This window comes from Pelmatolapia mariae, linkage group LG8 (genome assembly GCF_036321145.2).
Source record: "Pelmatolapia mariae isolate MD_Pm_ZW linkage group LG8, Pm_UMD_F_2, whole genome shotgun sequence".
NCBI lineage: Eukaryota > Metazoa > Chordata > Actinopteri > Cichliformes > Cichlidae > Pelmatolapia > Pelmatolapia mariae.
Window position 1 is genome coordinate 18265838 of NC_086234.1, and position 23084 is coordinate 18288921.

The 23084-nt window shown below is 38.1% G+C and overlaps 1 protein-coding gene across 1 annotated transcript; it reads right to left on the reverse strand.

Annotated features, from left to right (window-relative positions):
* Positions 1–173: 173 nt before the first annotated feature.
* On the reverse strand, positions 174–21585 carry LOC134632975 (testicular acid phosphatase homolog). The gene is made up of 12 exons (XM_063481852.1): positions 21579–21585; positions 21329–21462; positions 20086–20181; positions 19069–19155; positions 17955–18101; positions 17618–17716; positions 2038–2133; positions 1464–1596; positions 1149–1231; positions 928–1034; positions 495–676; positions 174–283 (listed from the first exon to the last, which is right to left on the reverse strand). Exons 1-12 carry the CDS (start codon positions 21583–21585, stop codon positions 174–176), a joined length of 1281 nt encoding a protein of 426 aa, XP_063337922.1.
* Positions 21586–23084: the final 1499 nt, after the last annotated feature.

Below are 23084 nucleotides of genomic sequence, written 5' to 3' on the forward strand. Positions count from 1 at the left end.
TATGTCTGTTAAAAAATTATTTCATGATTATTTATGTATATTGTGTATTCTTTATGAAGCCTCAAATCTGCCCAAGCACACAATAACTATCACGATCATATTACATTGAACATTAGTTGGGAAGCATTTTTATATTTATATATTTCATGGTACAAGTGTGTCAATCATCTCTGCTACACTTCCCTGGAGTACTGTCCTCTCCGCCTGAGGATTATCACGCCTATACTGAATAACAGTGCCACCGCCAGGAGTCCCACAGCCACTGCAAGAGCTGTTATGGTACCTGTGGGAGACAACAACTGTTTAGCTACACATGGCAAATATCCAAAAGCCTTGATATGTTTAAATGAGGCAGTCTGTTCTGAATAATCCCAGACAAGCCCCCCCCCCCCCTCCAAAAATAATAAAAAATAATAATAAACATGTTGCAGAGAAACCTGGTGGCAACACCAAATACAGACATAGACACAGATTATAAACTTTATCTTGTTCACCTGTGCTTGACCATTTTGTCTTAAACCCACACTCGGCCTGCCAGTCATCTGCCAGTACGTCCTTCACCAGCTCATTAAACAAGGATAAAGGACAAGGGCTCAACCCGTTGCATCCTGGCACAGGGTTGGGGTAGGGGTTGTTCAGAGAGTCATTGTGGTAGTGCAGCTCCACAGAATAGGATCTGGGTAATTATTAGGACGAATCCAGTGAGAGGACACACATCTGTAAGTGTTATGCAAATGTATTTGTATTATGTGATGCTTTCACAACTGCAGTCCTGGGCAGCTGCCAAATTTCCTCAGATCGCAAAGGAAAGGTATCCAAACAGAAAACCACGATACCTCAAAATGTGGTGGGCATCTGACCTACATAGTGTGCTTGAATATGCAAAAGAGAATAGTGCAGGAAATAAAACTGGAAGGAAGTCATTACCCATCATGCTCCTGGTAGAACTCAAAGAGTTGACAGGCAGCGTAAGGAGGAAGAAGCCCGTTATACACGTCCAGAGCTGCCTGGAGGGTGATGAGTGTAGAGTCATGCTGGAACGAGGAACAAGCACCACAGCAATAAGAAGGCGAGGAGATACAGTACATCAAGCAGCAGTTTACACAGCAGATTATAAGTGTGTGCTCGTACACAAACAATGCACTTACAGCTGAGTACATAATGAATTTGAGAGTGCTCCCTTGCTCTACAGCCTTAGAGAAATTCCTCAGGATGGCATTCAGCAGGACCCCTGGTGAATTACCACAACGTCAACAGTGCAAATTAATTTTTCTCACATACCAAGACAATCCTTTTGACCTTATTGAGTATCCTGTCTTGGCCCTGTAATCATCTTTGTCCCATTAGCTCATATGTGCTAATAAACAAAGCTTCGGCCAGCAGTCACATGAGATAAACAGAGCTTCTTCTTTTTTTTTCCTCTTGAGTGCTCTAAATTAATTGCCTCTAATGTGAATTCCCACCTCCCGAGAGCCTGGCCTTCTCTTTTCGCTTGTGACTGAGGATGCTGTACATGACCTCAAAGGAAGCTATTCTCTTCAGGGTGTCCAAGACCTCTTGGGTGGCCCAGCGTGGCAGAGTCAAGTTATGAATCCTCTGCAGAAGAGAAGAATGTTCATTATGGCACTGCCTTACGCTAATAATCACATTATACAACATGGCAACAAACGAGGTTTAAATGGCCGTACTTCATAGTTTCTATTATCCCATCTATTTTTAGCACCAGTCTGAAGATAACAGATGCTCATTTTGCAAGTTTGAATGAACATATTCAACCTGGCCTAGAATCCACTCATCTCATTATGCTTTAATTATCATTTCAATATGTTGCCCCATTCGTCTTTTACTGTATGTATAAAGTGATTTCCCCGCACTCCTACCCTCGCTCTATTTCTCTGGAAATACTTTGACGAAAGCACATTATTGTTCCTTTTTTGTGTTTTTCTCTGTCACTTCTCTGCATCTGGGTTTTGTAGCAGCTTGTAATGTGCATAATACAGGTAGCAGAAATATTTGTGGGCTTGCTTTAAAGTATACCTCACAGTTAAGAGTGTCGTGGACCCTCCATATTTTTTTGCCAACCAGCTTGGACACGGGGTAGCCAGTGTGGTTGGAGAGAGCCTCCACAAAGTACTGCACAGGGAAGAAAAGAATAAGGACATCAGTTTAAACTCTTTAAATAATAAGGCTCAAGGGAACACAACAGTTTAACTAGAAAAATTTGCATTTCCTGCGAAAATGCAGTGTGGATGCTGGAACGCTGAAGCTGTCTGCTGAAACTAGCTGAAAAGTTGCAGAAATTGTAAAAACTTTGCAGAAGCAAAGGAACTTTGCTAAAATCTAGTAACTTAGCAGAACTCTAATATCTTAGAGGAAACATAATACTTGGCAGAAATAAAATAGCATAGCAGAACTTAGCAGAAATATGAAAAATGAGAGAAATACTATAATTAAGCAGAAATATTATATTAAGTAGAAATCCTATAAAATAGCGGAAATAGTAAAAAAAGCAAAAAAAAGTATAACAGTCACACAATCACAAATATGTACACATATGGAAACACACATGCACAGAGAGACACACAGGATCAAATTCAGCCAACAAGTCTAAATATATTAAATGAAAATCATACAATAAGATGCTTCAATAGAAATTCTCTCTCGCCCTCTCTATCTCTCTCTCTTTGTCACACACACACACACACACACACACACACACACACACACACACACACACACACACACACAGGGAGAGAACAGCAAGTTTGTAGGTCATTCAAGCAGCCTGGGAGCTGCTAAATTTGAATCCACCAATCAGAGAGGCTGTTTACTTTTTCCCGCCAAAACAGGTACAACTGCTTACACATTCGCAGCATAGAGAGAGCCAAACACACAGGGTCTATGTCAGTCAACCAGTCTGAATATATTAAATTTCTATCCACCAATGAGATGCTGCCCTAAAAAAGGTCTTTGTGTGTGTCTTTCTTTCTCTCTCTCTCTCTCTGTCTCTCTCTCTCTCCCTCCCTCCCTGTCTCTCTCTCTCTCTCTCTCACACACACACACACACACACACACACACACACACACACACACACACACACACACACACACAGCAGCAGCAAGTGAACAGTGTGTTTCTAGGTCAGTCAAACAGCTGTGAGCTTCTCAATTTGAATCCACCAATCAGAGAGGCTGTGTGCTTTTTTCCGCCAAAACTGGTGCACCAAGTGCAGGCTTTTACACATGCAGCACAGAGAGAGAAAGGATTTTTGCAGTCTATTTCTCATAGTGAGAACTCCCCTCAAACAAACAGCCATAAATTCCTAACCGTAGGGAATAAAACAGTCATTCTTAGACCGTTTTGCTCAGAAGACATGGGGGAATCTTGAAATGTTGACCATTTAAAATACAAATATGAAATATTAAAGATATATGACATAGATGATTGGTTGGCTTAGAAGCCATGAATGCCCCAATATGCAAATTTGAATGTGCCATGGCTCAGATATGATTGGTTGTCTTAGAAGCCATGAAGGCCCCAATATGCAAATTTGAATGTGCCAGGGCTCAGATATGATTGGCTGGCTGGGAAGCCGTCCAGGTCCTGATAGGTAAGTTTGAATATTACAGTCCTTACAGAGGACTGACTCCCTGGGGACCTGGCAGAAATATATATAAATACAATGATTACCCAGAAATACTGCATTTAGTAGAAATACTATGTTTTAGCACAAATACTATAAAATGGCAGAAATACTATAATTAAGCAGAAATATTATATTAAGTACAAATCCTATAAAATAGCAGAAATAGTATGATTTAGCACAAATGCTGTATTTAGCACAAATACTGTAAATCAGCAGAAATGCTATGACTTAGCACAATACTAATAAGTTCTATAGAAAAATTGGAAAGGCAAAATGGACAGCTGAACAAATGCTGAACATGCTAAGGGTCCCTCAAATGTAATTGTTAAATGAAAAAAAATCAGCAAAAAAAAAAGTATAACAGTCACACAATCACAAATATGAACACATATGGAAACACACAAGCACAGAGAGACACACAGGATCAAATTCAGTCAACCAGTCTAAATATATTTAATTAAAATCATACAATAAGATGCTCCCATAAAAAGGCTCTCTCTCTCTCTCTCTCTTTGTGTCACAAACACACACACACACACACACACACACACACACACACACACACACACACACACACACACACACACAGGGAGAGAAAATCAAGTTTGTAGGTCAGTCAAGCAGCCTGGGAGCTGCTAAATTTGAATCCACCAATCAGAGAGGCTGTGCACTTTTTCCCGCCAAAACAGGTGCACCTATTTTCACACACACGCAGCACAGAGACAGGATTTCTGCAGTCTATTTCTCATAGTCAGGACTCCCCTCAAACAAATGACTATAATTTCCTAACCGTAGGGGTTAAAACAGTCATTCTTAGACCGTTTTGTTCAGAAGACATGGGGGAATCTTGAAATGTTGACAATTTAAAATACAAATATGAAATATTAAAGATATATGACATAGATGATTGGTTGGCTTAGAAGCCATGAATGCCCCAATATGCAAATTTGAATGTGCCAGGGCTCAGGTATGATTGGCTGGCTGGGAAGCCATGAAGGCAAGAATATGCAAATTTGAATGTGCCAGGCCTCAGATATGATTGGTTGTCTTAGAAGCCATGAAGGCCCCAATATGCAAATTTGAATGTGCCAGGGCTCAGATATGATTGGCTGGCTGGGAAGCTGTCCAGGTCCTGATAGGTAAGTTTGAATATTACAGTCCTTACAGAGGACTGACTCCCTGGGGACCTGGCAGAAATATATAGAAATACAATGATTACCCAGAAATACTGCATTTAGTAGAAATACTATGTTTTAGCACAAATACTATAAAATGGCAGAAATACTATAATTAAGCAGAAATATTATATTAAGTACAAATCCTATAAAATAGCAGAAATAGTATGATTTAGCACAAATGCTGTATTTAGCACAAATACTGTAAATCAGCAGAAATGCTATGACTTAGCACAATACAAATAAGTTCTATAGAAAAATTGGAAAGGCAAAATGGACAGCTGAACAAATGCTGAACATGCTAAGGGTCCCTCAAATGTAATTGTTAAATGAAAAAAAATCAGCAAAAAAAAAGTATAACAGTCACACAATCACAAATATGAACACATATGGAAACACACAAGCACAGAGAGACACACAGGATCAAATTCAGTCAACCAGTCTAAATATATTTAATTAAAATCATACAATAAGATGCTCCCATAAAAAGGCTCTCTCTCTCTCTCTCTCTTTGTGTCACACACACACACACACACACACACACAGGGAGAGAAAATCAAGTTTCTAGGTCAGTCAAGCAGCCTGGGAGCTGCTAAATTTGAATCCACCAATCAGAGAGGCTGTGCACTTTTTCCCGCCAAAACAGGTGCACCTATTTTCACACACACGCAGCACAGAGACAGGATTTCTGCAGTCTATTTCTCATAGTCAGGACTCCCCTCAAACAAATGGCTATAATTTCCTAACTGTAGGGGCTAGAACGGTCATTCTTACACCGTTTTGTTCAGAAGAGATGGGGGAATCTTAAAGTGTTGACGATTTATCATTAAAATATGAATTATTAAAGATATTTGACTTGTAATGCACCATAACTGAGTAGAAGCGAAGCAAAAACTGCCTTGACCTTCCCTCAAACAAAGCATTCTAAGTCTAAATCTATTTGGAGTATTGATATCATTCTTTCACCGTAAGAGACAGCAGGCTTTGGTGAACAGTCATGGAAATTTTCAGGTCTGTGTGGAAATCCAAAAAAAAGATATGACGAGAGAAAAAATTGCCTAATTTCCAGAGTTTGAAATCTGAAGAAATCTGAGCGAAGGATTAATTTCCTACCCTCAAACAAGTGTAACTCATTTCAGAACGGTAATAGATGAGAAAAAAATTCTTGAATTGTGAGCGTCAGGAGTGTCTGAAGATTAACTGGGACAAGCCTCATGTCTTAACTTCGCTTCGTTAAGGAGATATGACGATTCGAATATGCCTCTCATGACAGAAATCAAGCGGTGCTTTTAAACAAACTCTCCATTGACTTTGTATGGAGACTTTTCCGACCTTGTGTTGGTCTGAGGAGATTTGTCAAAATTCTATAAATCCCACAACAATGACAGTGACATTTTATGAAAGCCAGCAAAAATACCTACGTTTTGATGTATAATTTGTGGAAGTTGAGTGAAAATTGAGCAAGTAGCAAGAAGTTGTTCGGACATGAAGAGAAGACTGCAAAACTTACAGTGGCTCACTGAAAGCCAAGTGCATAGCAACCATAACAACGCATGTATTTTGTGAAAAATCTTAATTTTGCAACTCAAAACTAAAAGAGGGATCAGATGAAAACGGTAACAGATATGAAAAAGCTGAATCATACATGAATAGCCCAATAATTTGTGAACATTTTAAAGTTTGAATGGTTGTTCTAGGTGAAAGTATGAGGAAGTAGTTAAGTTTCAAAAACAGGCAAGCTTTAGCAGAATTTTGGAAGTTTCCCATTCATTTCAATGGGACAAATTAAAGGAAAAAAACTTAATATTTTAAAAAGTATAATAGCAAAAAATACCAAAAGTCATAGCCGGAAAGAGCAAAAATAGCAGAATAGTTTAAAATTTGAACGGTGAAAATAGCACAAAAATTGTGGAAGTAGTTCTACGGCGAAAAACGTACGGAAGCAACTTGAAGAATAACTAGAAAAATTTGCATTTCCTGCGAAAATGCTGTGTGGATGCCTTAACGCTGAAGCTGTCTGCTGAAAAGCTGAAAAAGATGAAAAGTTGCAAAAAGTTGTAAGGTGGTGAAAAAAATAAATGCCGCCCTAGCAGGATTTGAACCTGGCCTTCCTGGTCTCAAGGCAGCTATTCATTTCCCTGAGCCAAAGTTTTTCTTACAAAGAAGAGGTGGAGAGAGGGGACAAGTCTGCTGAAATGAGCAGAAGCTGCTGAGAATTGTGCAGATAAGAGGTGAAAAGGCTGAAAATTATGCAGAAAAGAGGTGAATCAGCAGAATTTCTGCAGAAAAGAGGCAAAGAAGCAGAAACTTGCGCTGAAAAGAGATGAATCAGCAGAGTTTCTGCTGAAAAGAGGTTTTTTTTCTGAAAACAGCCAAAAAAGCTGGAATTTGTGCTGAAAAGGGGTGAAAAAAATGAAAATTTTGCTCTAAGGGGTGAAGAAGCTAAAGTATACCAAATCAAAGTATTTGTGCCAAAACATAGTATTTCTGCCATATTGTGGTATTTGTGCCACAAAAGTTACTACATTACAACATGAATACGGATTAAAGATGAAAGAAACTGGCAACAAATTCCTCCACTACAAACCAGTCTGATACCACGTCTTTGCAGTGTTCACGTTTACTAAGGCACTACCCAAAAGGCGCCACAAGAGGGCACTCCAACACAACAGATGACCTATGTACACTGATCCACTTAGTAACAGTCAGAGGTGAAAAGGCTGAAAATTTTGCAGAAAAGAGGTGAATCAGCAGAATTTCTGCAGAAAAGAGGCAAAGAAGCAGAAACTTGCGCTGAAAAGAGATGAATCAGCAGAGTATCTGCTGAAAAGAGTTTTTTTTCCGAAAACAGCGAAAAAAGCTGGAATTTGTGCTGAAAAGGGGTGAAAAAAATGAAAATTTTGCTGAAAAGGGGTGAAGAAGCTAAAGTATACCAAATCAAAGTATTTGTGCCAAAACATAGTATTTCTGCCATATTGTGGTATTTGTGCCACAAAAGTTACTACATTACAACATGAATACGGATTAAAGATGAAAGAAACTGGCAACAAATTCCTCCACTACAAACCAGTCTGATACCACGTCTTTGCAGTGTTCACGTTTACTAAGGCACTACCCAAAAGGCGCCACAAGAGGGCACTCCAACACAACAGATGACCTATGTACACTGATCCACTTAGTAACAGTCAGATATAGCACAAATACTATTATGGAGGAGCAATACTTTAACATGGGAGAAATATTGATACAGACACACACAGATACACAGAGCCTAAAGGGAACAGTATGGAGTGTTAACAAGAATCTGAGGTCCATATTAGAAAAGCTGCTAAAATCATAAAACTTTGCAGAATTGTAATAAATGAACAATATGAATTACTTGTCTGTGATAGTGTATTAATTTGTAGGGTGAAAAAAAATGTTGACCAAGGTGGAGTTGAACCCGTGATCTTTAGGCTGCCGACCGGCGTCATTACCAAGTGCGCCACTGGGAAAGAAGATGGCGGCCGCTTGGAAAACAGGGAGATGAACTGTCAGATTTAGATCGCGGTGAGAGGCGAAAAGCGCCGTCTTTAGGAGTTACAAAACGACGTGTAACTCAAAAACTAGGAGACCTAGCAGCATAATTCTTGTACTGGGTGAATCAGCGGACTTTGGTGTATTTTGACTGCGATTTTCATAGCTCTTTGTACCTCCGTCGCGGAAATATGACGAGAGAAGAAACGGCTTCATTTTCAGAGTTTGAAGACTGAGAGAAGGACAGATTTCCATTAGAAAAGCTGCTAAAATCATAAAACTTTGCAGAATTGTAATAAATGAACAATAAGAATAACTTGTCTGTGATAGTGTATTAATTTGTAGGGGAAAAAAATGTTGACCAAGGTGGAATTGAACCCGTGATGTTTGGGCTGCCAAGCAGTGTCCTTACCAACTGCGCCACTGGGAAACAGAGAAGCAGCTTGGAAAACGGGGACATGAACTGATCGCGGTGAGAGGCGTAAAACGCCGATTTTTGGAGTTATAAAACGTCGTGTAACTCCAAAACTAGGTGGAATAGAAGCATCATTCTTCTACTGGGTGAATCAGCGGACTTTGGTGTACTTTGACTGCGATTTTTATTGCTCTTTGTACCTCCGTCGCGGAGATATGATGAGAGAAGAAACGGCTTCATTTTCAGAGTTTGAAAAGTGAGAGGAGGACAGATATCCACCCCTCAAACAAACGTAATTTATGGCTCAACAGTAAGATGACTGTAAAAACTGCTCATCTTTGATTCAACAGAAATACTATTATGGAGGAGTAATACCTTAAAGGGAGCAGTGGCTGTTAAGAGTCTGGGCTTGGTATATCTAGGTCAGCTAAATTGGCTGCACCTGCTGTAATCAGCCCTTACACACACAGACACACAGAGAGGTATAAGTTTTCTGCAGTGTATTTCTCACATTCAGGATTCCCCTCGAACAAATGGCCATAATTTCCTAACCGTAGGGGCTACAACGCTCATTCTGACATCGTTTTGTTCAGAAGAGATGGGGGAATTTGTAGGTCTTCTTAATTCAAAGGTAGAATATAAATTTTGACATGTAATACACTGTAACTGAGTAGAGGCGAAGCAAAACTGCATTGACTTGCCCCCAAACAACGTTTTGTAACTCTAAATCTATATGGAGCATCAAAATCATTCTTTCACCGTAAGAAACAGCAGGCTTTGGTGAACAGTCATGGAAATTTTCAGGTCTCTGTGGAAATCCATCAAAAAGATATGACGAGAGAAAAAAGTGCCTCATTTCCAGAGTTTGAAATCTGAAGAGATCTGAGCAAGGCACAAATTTCCTACCCTCAAACAAATGTAATTCATGGCCAGACGGTAATAGGTGAGGAACAAATTCTTGAATTGTGAGCATCAGGGATGTCTGAAGATATATTGGCACAAGCGTCATGCCTCAACTTTGTTTCCTTAAGGAGATATGACGATTTGAAAATGCTTGTCATTAGAGAAATCCAGCGCTGATTTTGAACAAACTGTCCATTGACTCTCTATGGAAAGTTTTGAGACTTTATGATACTCTGAGGAGATTTGCAAAACATCTATAAGTCCCACAAGAATGATAGTGACATTTTCTGAAAGCCAACAAAAATACCTACATTTTGATGTATAATTTGTGGGGGTTGAGTGGAAATTGAGCGAGTAGCAAGAAGTTGTTCAGACATGAAGAGAAAATTCAGAAAGGACAAGTGCACACTCTGAGTTAATTGCATAGCAACCATAACAACGCATGTATTTTCTGAAAAATCACAATTTTGCAACTGAAAACTTAAAGAGGTATAAAATTAAAATGGTAGAAGATCTGAAAAAGCTGAATCACACAGGAATAGCCCAATAATCTGAGAACATTTTAAAGTTTGAATGGAGTTTCTAGGTGAAAGTATGAGGAAGCAGTTAAGTTTCAAAACCAAGCAAGTTTTAGCAGAGTTGTGGAAGTTTTCCATTCATTTCAATGGGACAAATTAAAGGAAAAAAGTGTAATATTTTAAAAAGTATAATAGTAATAAACACCAAAAGTCATAGCCATCATTAGCAGAAAGAGCAGAACAGTTCAGAGTTTGAACTGAGAAAATCGGCTGAAAACTGAGGAAGTAGTTAAGTGCCAAAAAGTGTACGGAAGCAACTAGAGGAATAATAAAGAACTAGAAAAATTTGCATTTCCTGCGAAAATGCTGTGTGGATGCCTTAACGCCGAAGCTGTCTGCTTAAAATGACTGAAAAAGATGAAAAGCTGCGAAAATTGTATGGCAGTAAAGAAACTGAAAAATTCTGCTGAAAACAGGTGAAGATGCAGAATCTTTTGCTGAAAAGAGGTGAAAAAGCAAAGATTCTGCTTCAAAGGGGTAAAGAAGTTCAAATTTGTACTGAAAAGAGGTGAAAAAGTTTCTTCTGAAATGAGCAGAAGATACTGAGATTTGTACTGATAAGAGGTGAAAGGCTGAAAATTCTGCTTAAAATAGGTGAATCAGCAGAATCTCTACTGAAAAGAGCTAAAGAAGTAGAATGTTGCACTGAAAACAGGTGAATCAGCAGAATTTCTGCTAAAAAAGAGATTTCTGTTGAAAACACTTTAAAAAGCTGGGATTTGTGCTGAAAAGGGGTGAAAAAACTCACAATTCTGCTGAAACGGTGAAGAAGAGGTGTTGGGCTGTTGAGAAGAGTTAAATAAGTTGAACTAATATGTTTGGGTACAAATACTATGATTTGGCAATAATACTGCGTTTTAGCACAACTCCTGAGATTTGATTGAAATACTATGATTTAGAAGACATACTACGACTTTGTACAAATACAATGTTTTGGCACAAGTACTATGATTTGGTTCAGATGCTATGATTTGAAACAAATACTATGATTAGGCAGAAATACTATTATTTAGTAGTAATACTATAATTAACCAGAAATACTATGTTTCTGCAAAAATACTATGATTTTGCAGAAATACTATGCCTTAGCAGTAATACTATAACATAACAGATGTATGATGATTTTGCAGACATTCTGGTTTTACACAAATACTATAATGTGGCAGAAATACTATGTTTTAGCACAAATACTATGATTTGCTTTAAATACTATGATTTGGCACATATACTATGTTCAGCAGATATACTATATTAAAATAGAAAGTCTACGACTTAGTAGTAATACTATAACAAAATAGATATACTATGATTTTGCAGACAGTCTATGTTTTTGCAGAACTATGCACAATATGGCAAAATACCATGATTTGGCATAAGTACTATGATTTAGTACAAATACTATGATTGGGCAGAAATACTATGTTTCAGTACAAATACTATGATTTGGCAATAATACTGCGTTTTAGCACAACTACTGAGATTTTATTGAAATACTATGATTTAGAAGACATACTATGACTGCGTACAAATACTATGTTTTGGTTCGAATACTATGATTTGCAAAAAATACTATGATTTGGCACAAGTACCATGATTTAGTACAAATACTACGAATTGGCAGAAATACTGTGACTTAGTAGTAATACTTTAACATAACAGATATACTGTCATTTTGCAGACATAGTATGTTTTTGCACAAATACTACGATTTCGCTCAAATACTATGAAATTGCAGTAATACTACGATTTTGAAGGAATACTGTGATTTGGTAGAAATACCATGCCTTAGTAGTAATACTATAACATAACAGATATACTGTGATTTTGCAGACATAGTATGTTTTTGCACAAATACTACGATTTTGCTCAAATACTATGAAATTGCAGTAATACTATGATTTTGAAGGAATACTATGATTTGGTAGAAATACCATGCCTTAGTAGTAATACTATAACATAACAGATATACTGTGATTTTGCAGACATAGTATGTTTTTGCATGAATACTACGATTTCACTCAAATACTATGAAATTGCAGTAATAATATGATTTTGAAGGAATACTTTGATTTGGTAGAAATACTATGCCTTAGTAGTAATTCTATAACATAACAGATATACTGTGATTTTGCAGACATAGTATGTTTTTGCATGAACACTACGATTTCGCTCAAATACTATGAAATTGCAGTAATACTATGATTTTGAAGGAATACTATGATTTGGTAGAAATACTATGCCTTAGTAGTAATACTATAACATAACAGATATACTGTGATTTTGCAGACATAGTATGTTTTTGCATGAACACTACGATTTCGCTCAAATACTATGAAATTGCAGTAATACTATGATTTTGAAGGAATACTATGATTTGGTAGAAATACTATGCCTTAATAGTAATACTATAACATAACGGAAATTTTAATTTGGCACAAATACCATAACTTGGCACAAATACCATGATTTGGCAGAAATACTTTGATTGAGCAGGAGTACTAAGATGTAGTAGAAGTACTTTGATTTAACAGAAATACTATTATGGAGGAGTAATACTTTCTGCAGAAAAGACGGAGAGAAGCAATCACAGTAGCTGCTCATCTCACTGAGCCAAAGCAGTTCTTGTTCCAACAAGAGATATGATGAGAGAAAAAATATGCAGGGGGGCCGAAGAAGCTGAATTGTTGTGAAAAGAGGGGAAGAAGCAGAACTGTATGCTCGAAACAGGTGAAAATGCTGAAATAGTGTTGAAAAGAGGTGGAAAAGCTGAAATTCTTCTGAAAGAGCAGAACAGGCTGAAAATTTTCAGATACTCATTGAGCCAAACTGGAAAAGAGGTGAATCAGCAGAATTTCTGCAGAAAAGAGGCAAAGAAGCAGAAACTTGCGCTGAAAAGAGATGAATCAGCAGAGTTTCTGCTGAAAGGAGTTTTTTTTTTCTGAAAACAGCCAAAAAAGCTGGAATCTGTGATGAAAAGGGGTGAAAAAAAAATGAAAATTTTGCTGAAAAGGGGTGAAGAAGCTAAAGTATACCAAATCAAAGTATTTGTGCCAAAACATAGTGTTTCTGCCATATTGTGGTACTACTACATTACAACATGAATACAGATTAAAGATGAAAGAAACTGGCAACAAATTCCTCCACTACAAAACCAGTCTGATACCACTTCTTTGCAGTGTTCACGTTTACTAAGGCACTACCCAAAACGCGCCACAAGAGGGCACTCCAACACAAGAGATGATCTATGTACACTGATGCACTTAGTAACAGTCAGCCTCCTACTTAGCCAAAATGGCAAAATCCCATAATTTGGCACAAATACTATGATTTGGCAGACACTATGATTTAGCAGAAATACAATGTTTTTGCAGAAACACTGTAATTTCACTCAAATACTATGAAATAGCAGTAATACTATGATTTGGCAGAAATACTATGTTTCAGTACAGGTTTCAGGTGAAAAGGCTGAAAATTTTGCAGAAAAGAGGTGAATCAGCAGAATTTCTGCAGAAAAGAGGCAAAGAAGCAGAAACTTGCGCTGAAAAGAGATGAATCAGCAGAGTTTCTGCTGAAAAGAGTTTTTTTTCTGAAAACAGCCAAAAAAGCTGGAATTTGTGCTGAAAAGGGGTGAAAAAAATGAAAATTTTGCTGAAAAGGGGTGAGGAAGCTAAAGTATACCAAATCAAAGTATTTGTGCCAAAACATAGTATTTCTGCCATATTGTGGTATTTGTGCCACAAAAGTAACTACATTACAACATGAATACGGATTAAAGATGAAAGAAACTGGCAACAAATTCCTCCACTACAAACCAGTCTGATACCACTTATTTGCAGTGTTCACGTTTACTAAGGCACTACCCAAAAGGCGCCACAAGAGGGCACTCCAACACAAGAGATGACCTATGTACACTGATGCACTTAGTAACAGTCAGCCTCCGGCAGAAATACTGTGATTTAGTAGTAATACTATAACATAACAGATATACTGTGATGTTGCAGACATAGTATGTTTTTGCACTACTCATTTATAGTGAAAAAAAATAGCAATATAAATTACAGGTCTGTGATAGTGTATAAATTTGTAGTGAAAAAGAAATGTTGACTAAGGTGGGATTGAACCCACGACCTTTGAGCTGCAGAGCCAAGTCATTACTGATTGCGCCACCTGAGAGGGGTGCAAGCAGCTGAAAAACTAAGAGATCAGGAATCAGAAATAGATCGCGGTGAGAGGCGAAAAGCGCCGTTTTTTGGAGTTACAAAACGTCGTGTAACTCATAAACTAGGAGGGATAGAAGCATAATTCTTGTACTGGGTCAATCAGCGGACTTTGGTGTACTTTGACTGCGATTTTCAAAGCTCTTTGTACCTCCGTCGCGGAGATATGACGAGAGAAGAAACGGCTTCATTTTCAGAGTTTGAAGACTGAGAGAAGGACAGATTTCCATTAGGAAAGCTGCTAAAATCATAAAAGTTTGCAGAATTGTAATAAATAAACAAAATATGAATTACTTGTCTGTGATAGTGCATTAATTTGTAGGGGGGAAAAAAACGATGACCAAGGTGGTGTTGAACCGGCGATCTTCGGCCTGCATACCGGTGTCATTACCAACTGCGCCACTGGGAAGCATAGCAGTGGCTTAGAAAAGGGGAAGATGAACTGTCAGAATTAGATCGCGGTGAGGCGTAAAACGCCGATTTTTGGAGTTACAAAACGTCGTGTAACTCAAAAACTAGGAGGGCTAGCAGAATAATTCTTCTACTGGGTGAATCAGCGGACTTTGGTGTACTTTGACTGCGATTTTCATTGCTCTTTGTACCTCCGTCGCGGAGATATGACGAGGGAAGGAACGGCTTCATTTTCAGAGTTTGAAAAGTGAAAGGGAGGACAGATTTCCACCCTTCAAACAAACATAATATATGGCTCAACAGTAAGATGACTGTAAAAACTTCTCCACTTTGATTTAACAGAAATACTATTATGGAGGAGTAATACTTTAACATGGGAGAAATATTGATACAGACACACAAACATACATATACACAGAGCCTAAAGGGAGCAGTGGCTGTTAAGACTCTGGGCTTGGTATATCTAGGTCAGCTAAATTGGCTGCACCTGCTGTAATCAGCCCTTACACACACAGACACACAGAGAGGTATAAGTTTTCTGCAGTGTATTTCTCACATTCAGGATTCCCCTCGAACAAATGGCCATAATTTCCTAACCGTAGGGGCTACAATGCTCATTGTGACACCGTTTTGTTCAGAAGAGATGGGGGAATCTGCAGGTCTTCTTAATTCAGAGATAGAATATACTTTTTTGAAGATATATGACTTGTAATACATTGTAACTGAGTAGAGGCAAAGCAAAACTGCCTTGACTTGCCCTCAAACAACGTTTTGTAACTCTAAATCTATATGGACCATCAAAATCATTCTTTCACCGTAAGAAACAGCAGGCTTTGGTGAACAGTCATGGGAATTTTCAGGTCTCTGTGGAAATCCATCAAAAAGATCTGACGAGAGAAAAAAGTTGCTCATTTCCAGAGTTTGAAATCTGAAGAGATCTGAGCAAGGCACGAATTTCCTACCCTCAAACAAATGTAATTCATGGCCAAACGGTAATAGGTGAGAAAACAATTCTTGAATTGTGAGCATCAGGGGTGTCTGAAGATATATTGGCACAAGCGTCATGTGTCAACTTTGTTTCATTAAGGAGATATGACGATTTGAAAATGCCTGTCATTAGAGAAATCCAGCGCTGATTTTGAACAAACTCTCCATTGACTCTCTAAGGAGACTTTACAGACTTTGTGTTGCTCTGAGGAGATGTGCCAAAATTCTGTAAGTCCCACAACAATGATAGTGACAATTTCTGAAAGCCAGCAAAAATACCTACGTTTTGATGTATACTTTGTGGGGGTTGAGTGTAAATTGTGCGAGTTGCAAGAAGTTGTTCAGACAAGAAGAGAAAATTCAGAAATTTCCACTGTCCACTCTGAGTTAATTGCATAGCAACCATAACAACGCATGTATTTTCTGAAAAATCACAATTTTGCAACTGAAAACTTAAAGAGGTATAAAATTAAAATGGTAGAAGATCTGAAAAAGCTGAATCATACAGGAATAGCCCAATAATCTGAGAACATTTTAAAGTTTGAATGGAGTTTCTGGGTGAAAGTATGAGGAAGTAGTTAAGTTTCAAAAACAAGCAAGTTTTAGCAGAATTTCTGAAGATTTCCATTCATTTCAATGGGACAAATTAAAGGAAAAAAGTGTAATATTTTAAAAAGTATAAAAGTAATAAACACCAAAAATCATTGCCGGAAAGAGCAGAAAGAGCAGAACAGTATAGAGTTTGAACTGAGAAAATCGGCTGAAAACTGAGGAAGTAGTTAAGTGCCAAAAAGTGTACGGAAGCAACTAGAAGAATAATAATAAAGAATAAAGAGAAACAGGAACTCAATAGTGTGGAAGCCCTTTTAGGGCATCCACACAATAAAGAATAAAGAGAAACAGGAACTCAATAGTGTGGATGCATAAAGCATCCACACAATTACCATTTTTATGAGTAACATTCCATTTATTTATGGATATTTGTCCAGGCACACTGATTAGATATCTATTTTAGGGGTTTATAATCAAATATTGCATAAATTAGCATTAGTAGTTCATTAATGTGGCGATGACTGTAAGTTTAACCTTTGGTCAGATAACACGGTGATACAAGGCACCAGTTTGGTTCGTGTATATACCTTGCAGGTACTCTGCCTCCAGCAGAGGGTGTTAAAATTCAATGCAGGATGCCCTGGCCTGATCTCAAACATCACCCTAATAGGCCGCACGTGGGACTCCATTTAATTAAAACCATTTTATTGTAATTCTTAATCTAATTCAATCTAACCGTTAATTAGTGTCTCTGAGAATGTGAGAGAAATTGCACTGTGCAGCTTTTCGTAGGCACTGGAGTCACCGTGCCTGAGAAAATCACTGAGAGGACATGATGTCTTCAGCATAACAAACACGTCTACTAGAGGTGCTGATTACGTTGACATCAACAACTGTGAAGTATATACTTACTGAAATAGGCATTTCAGCATGTGAGTTAATTTACAAATTAGGGTCGGGATAAGCAGACCAGGAGAGGCTGAGGTAAGGAAACAATTTTGTTTGCAGCAATTTTGATTGTGTAAGCCTGATGATATTAAACAATGGGGTTACAAACAAGTTTTCACTGGTTAGCAGGCACATGACTCACGGAAAAGAAATGCTGAACACAAACTAGGCTGTGAGCATTCACGTCACTGAACAGATGCTGAGGATGGGCTACAGAACAGTGTATTTAGAGGTCTGTCTGGTTGTGTGGAGACAGCCTTTGTCTTACCTGGTGAGCTTTAAGGAACTTCTGGTAGGGATGACTCTCGAAGGTCTCCGTCATCATAGCGCTGAACCTTGGACAGTCTTTACCTGGAGACCTCAGCAACTTTAAAACAGCAGTTAAACATCAGTGGAAATAATGAACGTTAACTCCAGGTACTTCTTGTGGGCACAAATGTATGCTCATTTCACACTTTAACACTGTGGGGAATCACAGCTGGGATGCACACAGATGGCCGCATGGAGCTACAGAGAAAAGCCCAAAATAATTTACACAATTTTGTAATCAGCTTTGCGTGGCTGCTGCTGTGAAAAGAAAATATTTATGTGGCTCAGCAGCCCACCTTGTCGAGGGCTCTGGGGATGGTGTGCACTGGAATAGGCCGCCACAGTAACTGGGGCATGATGGGTCTGGTTTGGGGGAACATCCCAGCAAGGCAAGCCTGGGCGCTCATCAGAGTGCGGTCGTAGTCAGTACTCCGCACGTATATCTGTTGTAATCACAGAGAGAACATGGCATTAAAAGGCATTCATATGCTGGTACTGGAGTGGTTTCACTGATCCGACTATGCGCTGTGTTCTGGGGTAAATGAGGCTTACATTTCTTTTCTACATTTAGAAATCTCATTAAAAATTTTTCCCTTTATTTTTGCAAGCAGTAGTCATCCCAAGTCAACTGAGGTACTTCCTTAACCCAAAGAGTCATAGAAGAGCCAAATGAATGAGAAGGAAAGGGGAGGGGGGTACGATCTGTCTTGCTGTGATCTCTTCTGACATCAGTCTTCCCTCTTCTATATCTCTCTGTCACTCTCTATCAGGTTTTTACACATCGTAAATCAAGCTGATAAGGTTGGATGTTCTTGTGATACCAGGAGTGCTTCTGTTTTGCCCCCCTTTTGTGAAAGTAAAACAGACATGGCAACACGCGAAAAGGTATGGCACAAGTTCACTGAGATTTAGGCAAGAGATTGTCAGGTATAGGTTCTGAGAACAGCTGTCATTAGTTGTGGTAATTGTGTTTTATTTAAGAGAGAAAGACGAGCACTTAAAGCAAGAGAAAAAGGAAGGTAACGAGTATAACAAAGCAGAGACAAAAAAGAAATTAAAATCTCTTACAATGTCAGTATGTTTAGGATCCAGCACACAGAAACTGCATGTTTGCTGACAGCTGTACTTTACATGAAGCCCACGGGCTACATTACCCTCTCATGTTTAGCACACTGCAAGGCCATAACAGTGAGTTCACCAAAATGAGTCAGGCTCATTAACTTATTGTATGTTTTTACAGACGTGACAGATGGTGACTGCTCGTACGCGCACTTGATTTCACATTTCGGAGCGAAGGGCACGCATGACAAGAGGCTTAGGCAGCTCACAACAGAGTTCACCTAAACAAAGATGGGGAAGGAAACAGCAATTAACACGCACATATGTGTTTGCATACACAGATACACCTACCTCTTTGCTGTTATAGTCTTCACTGAGGAAATTTCCGTAACGCCTCCTTAGAAACCGGCCCAGTTCAAACTGCTGTTTCATGCCCAGCTGGAAGGAAAATTGCCAGCATTTTACATTTTTAGCAGAATTTGACCTTTTGACTGAAAACGCTGCAGATTTATGGTCCTAATCAACCTTTTTACATAGATAAGCAACTTTTACCCCGTTACCAGTGTTTCTCAAAGACCACAAAATAATGAGTTTATACACTGTAAAGCAGCTAATTGCCCGACAACAGAGCAAAGTCACAGGAGGAAGGAATTTAATTAAAGCCCGAAGTCTGTTAAAAGTGTATTTTATAGTGAAAGATTTTAAGTAAATGAATTCGCAGTTTTTGAAATACAGTGATGCATTCATTGTGTTAAGCCTGTGATCCTCCTGTTTATGAATTTCTTGTCAGATTATAAGCATAAAGTCTCTATTATTATTTTTCTTTTGTTTTACTTTTTCACCTATATTTTAGTGAACTGTGTGTCACCCCAGTTCAAGTATGGTGGCCTTAAAGCGCAAAACAAAATAACCTTAAAGAGAAAACTAGAAACATTTAGAAAGGACATACTTTGTAAACTACTGAAATGTAATTTTCTGTTTTGTTATTAATTTTAAATGTCAGGTTTTTTTTTTTTAAAGGTTTATGTAATATTCTTGTGTATTGTTGTGTAAGTTAATTTTTTTCTCTTGGTGTTATTTTCTAATTTGTTTGTTGAGATAAATAACAGCTTTGACTGTTTTGTTGTTTGTTTCTTGCTATGCTGTTATTATGTATTTTGTTTTATTCTTCTCTTTTCTAAAATGCTGTATTGCAATTTCTACAATTTTCTTTTCTTCTGCACTTTAGGGCCTCCGTACCACAGCCCAAATGATTTTGTGTAAAATAAGAGCTAGAGTAAAACTATTAGACAATCCGGTTTATACACTCAAAATCTCTTCACGTGTTTTGTTAACAACAAAACAAAATGTCAATGACAAATCAAGTACCTCAGTCAACTGTCCGAAACCCTGAGCCCACACTTCCTCCCCGTATGGATCCCTGGGATACGACTCAATAGGTGATCGATCTCCGTGCCGGAACACCTGAACAGCAAAACAGATATTGTCACATGATGCCGTGCTGCTGTGTTTGCATTACACTGTACACTTAAACAAGATTATCACCCTGAGACAGAGGTAATAAATAGAGATCTGTGACTGTGGACAGAGTGGGCAGGATTTGAGGCACAAGTGTCATTCTGATGATGTCATCAAGGCACAATTGTTAGAACTGCTGCATTAGTGTTATTACCTGACAGCTCACTTTCTGAGCCGTGACATAACAGAAAGGTTGAATTAACGGGATTGTGGACACATCTGATTCACTCTTGTTGATCCCACAGTAATTTTACAAACCACTCGAGTGAAACACGTCATAAAAATAACACAATAACACAAACACAAGTCAGCAAAGATCCAAAGGCTTTTGAATATAACTGCTGCACAACACCATGAGATTTTTTTATGTATGTAAAGTAACTAAATCAGTAACTAAAAATAATAGTTTTCAAAAAAAAAAAAACCCCAAAGATTTGTGAATCTAAACTCAATAAAATTCAGTGGAGCTGTATACGAGTTTGCTGAGGACTAGCAGGAATTTAGTGGATTTAGCTGATAACACACTTTTACTGTCAAGCAGTTGGTTAAGCTGTAATAGTTAGGTAGCAGATATATAATTTTATAGTATGCTGTCCCAAGGTAAGTGGTTAAAGCACTTAAGCAACATACACATACAAGTTTTGTTTTTTGTTTTTTTTTTAAAGGATACAAAAAAATAAAAAAATCATAAGAATAGTGTGATTTCTTTTTCTTAAATCATTCAGTTGGGTAATAAGGTGTTATGTAAAGAGGTTTATGTATAAAGCTGCAGTGTGTGGGAGAGATATGCTAGACACTGTTGGAGTTTAGGCTCAAAGTAATCCTTTGTTACACAAAAAAGTGCAAAAACAATAATACTGATCGGGCAGGAAAACTACAATGCAATCAGTGACCATGCACAGCAAAGTATCTTCCAGATTATATAATAATCACAGGATTCAACAAAGAAATGCTGTCAAACATCTTGTATGCGATTACAGTGCTCTGCTGACTGACAGCTGAATATGAAATTGCACTGAAATGTTCAAATTTCATCATTAACCATTTTAGTTACACACGGGGGGGGGGGGGGATAACAAATGGGGGAACTTACAGCTACAACAAACTTCAGCACCCGGCACTCAGTCAAACAGATGCAGCAGAGAAGGAACAAACAGCCCAAACTCTTCTGCAACTTCTGCATCTTTTCAGCTAGTCGAGCGTCACCTGCTTTACAAAATTCTCTCACTGAAAGAGGAAAAGTATCAAGAAAGTTAATCTATAAAATCACAATTTCACATTAAATAAGGGAACAAAAGAAACATAAACAGTGAAGTGAAGGAGATAAAGTGGGCTGTGTGTACCAATCATGATCTTAGCATATGGTTTTTATTATTATTTTAATATTTTTACTCTAAGTACATGTTGATATGATAAGAGGAATCAACTAAGCATGTAACATAATCATTGAAATCATTTTTTTTTTCAATTTGGGTTACTTTGTTCTTAAAAGTTGAAGTCACTTTCAGTAAATGTGCATAAGCACAGCTGAGCCACTGATCTATTGATAATAGTGTTCTTTCTTTCCAGTTAAGAGAAATTATTATTATGTTGTGATTCAAACATTAATTAAAACTTTAAAATGCAATATGCAGAGTGCGCATGCATGCAACAAAATGCTTTTTTTAAATATAAATGAAGATTTGCACTTACCTCAGCTGCTTGTTCACATATTTTGGTGTTGTAGTACAAATGATTCGCAGACATATAGATATATATATGTGTGTGTGTGTGTGTGTGTGTGTGGGTGGGTGTGTCAAATCCTCACTCACACCCAGGCTGACACTAAGTGCATGTTTCAGTAAATTTAGGCAGTGCTTTTATAGCCTCCCTACCTGGCCTTGCGTGGGTGTCGCTCTCTCTCTCTCTCCCTCTTTCTCTTTCTCTCCACCTCTCCTCTGGGATTACTGGTCCCAGTCTATCTCCATTGTCAACTGGAGTCCAAGTCACTGTCTCCTTCTATTCCCCGCTGCGCACATGACATGACAGCCCGCCACGGCAGGCATTTTTGTGTCAGCTTTTGATCTTATGAAAACATGTGTGGCCCTTGTGTGGATAATTTCACTTTAAAAGCACCCCCACATTTAGATGCTTTACAATAGCGCCATGACAAAGTGTAGATGCACCCACCTGGCTTCTAAAATTGTACTCCTGCATGCGTAAACACACATGTCCTCACTTAAGCACTGGCCCAGGGCCACAAACACTCATTATAACTTGCTATGTCATCCACTGTTGGTTTTGCCCTAAAATTACAGGGCCTGGAGTGTTTTCCCTTACATGGCACACATGTAAGTATCTGTTAGTATCAAAGTAGCTTTATGAGATACAATGGGATTAGTAAGTGTAAAGATTTAGAGCTATACAGCGTTGCCATCATGTTTGATAAGTGTAAGATAGCATCTTTTGTAACAAGCAATTTAAAGTGTTCACTGAGGTGGCGTGTCAGAGTAACATAAATGTTTTAGATACTAAATTAGGTTTTATAGATAATGATCTGCAAAGAAAAAAAGAGCATAACTGGCAGCTTGTATACTGAGCGAGAATCCCGCGTACTTAGTTAAAACAACAACAAGATTAAATGTATCCAGTTCTGCTTTTAGTTTGGTGATAATTTATATCTTTATCCTTCTGTTTGTATAGTTCACTAAAGTGTTTTCTAAAGGCTCGTGTAGATTTTACCACAATGCCACTTCAGTTGTATATGTATGCAATACTAATTATGTGTACTTTACGCAAAGACTAAAATGCTGTTAGTTTTTGTCCTTTTAATACAGACTGGGATTTATTTTCAAGAAGACAAAAAAATC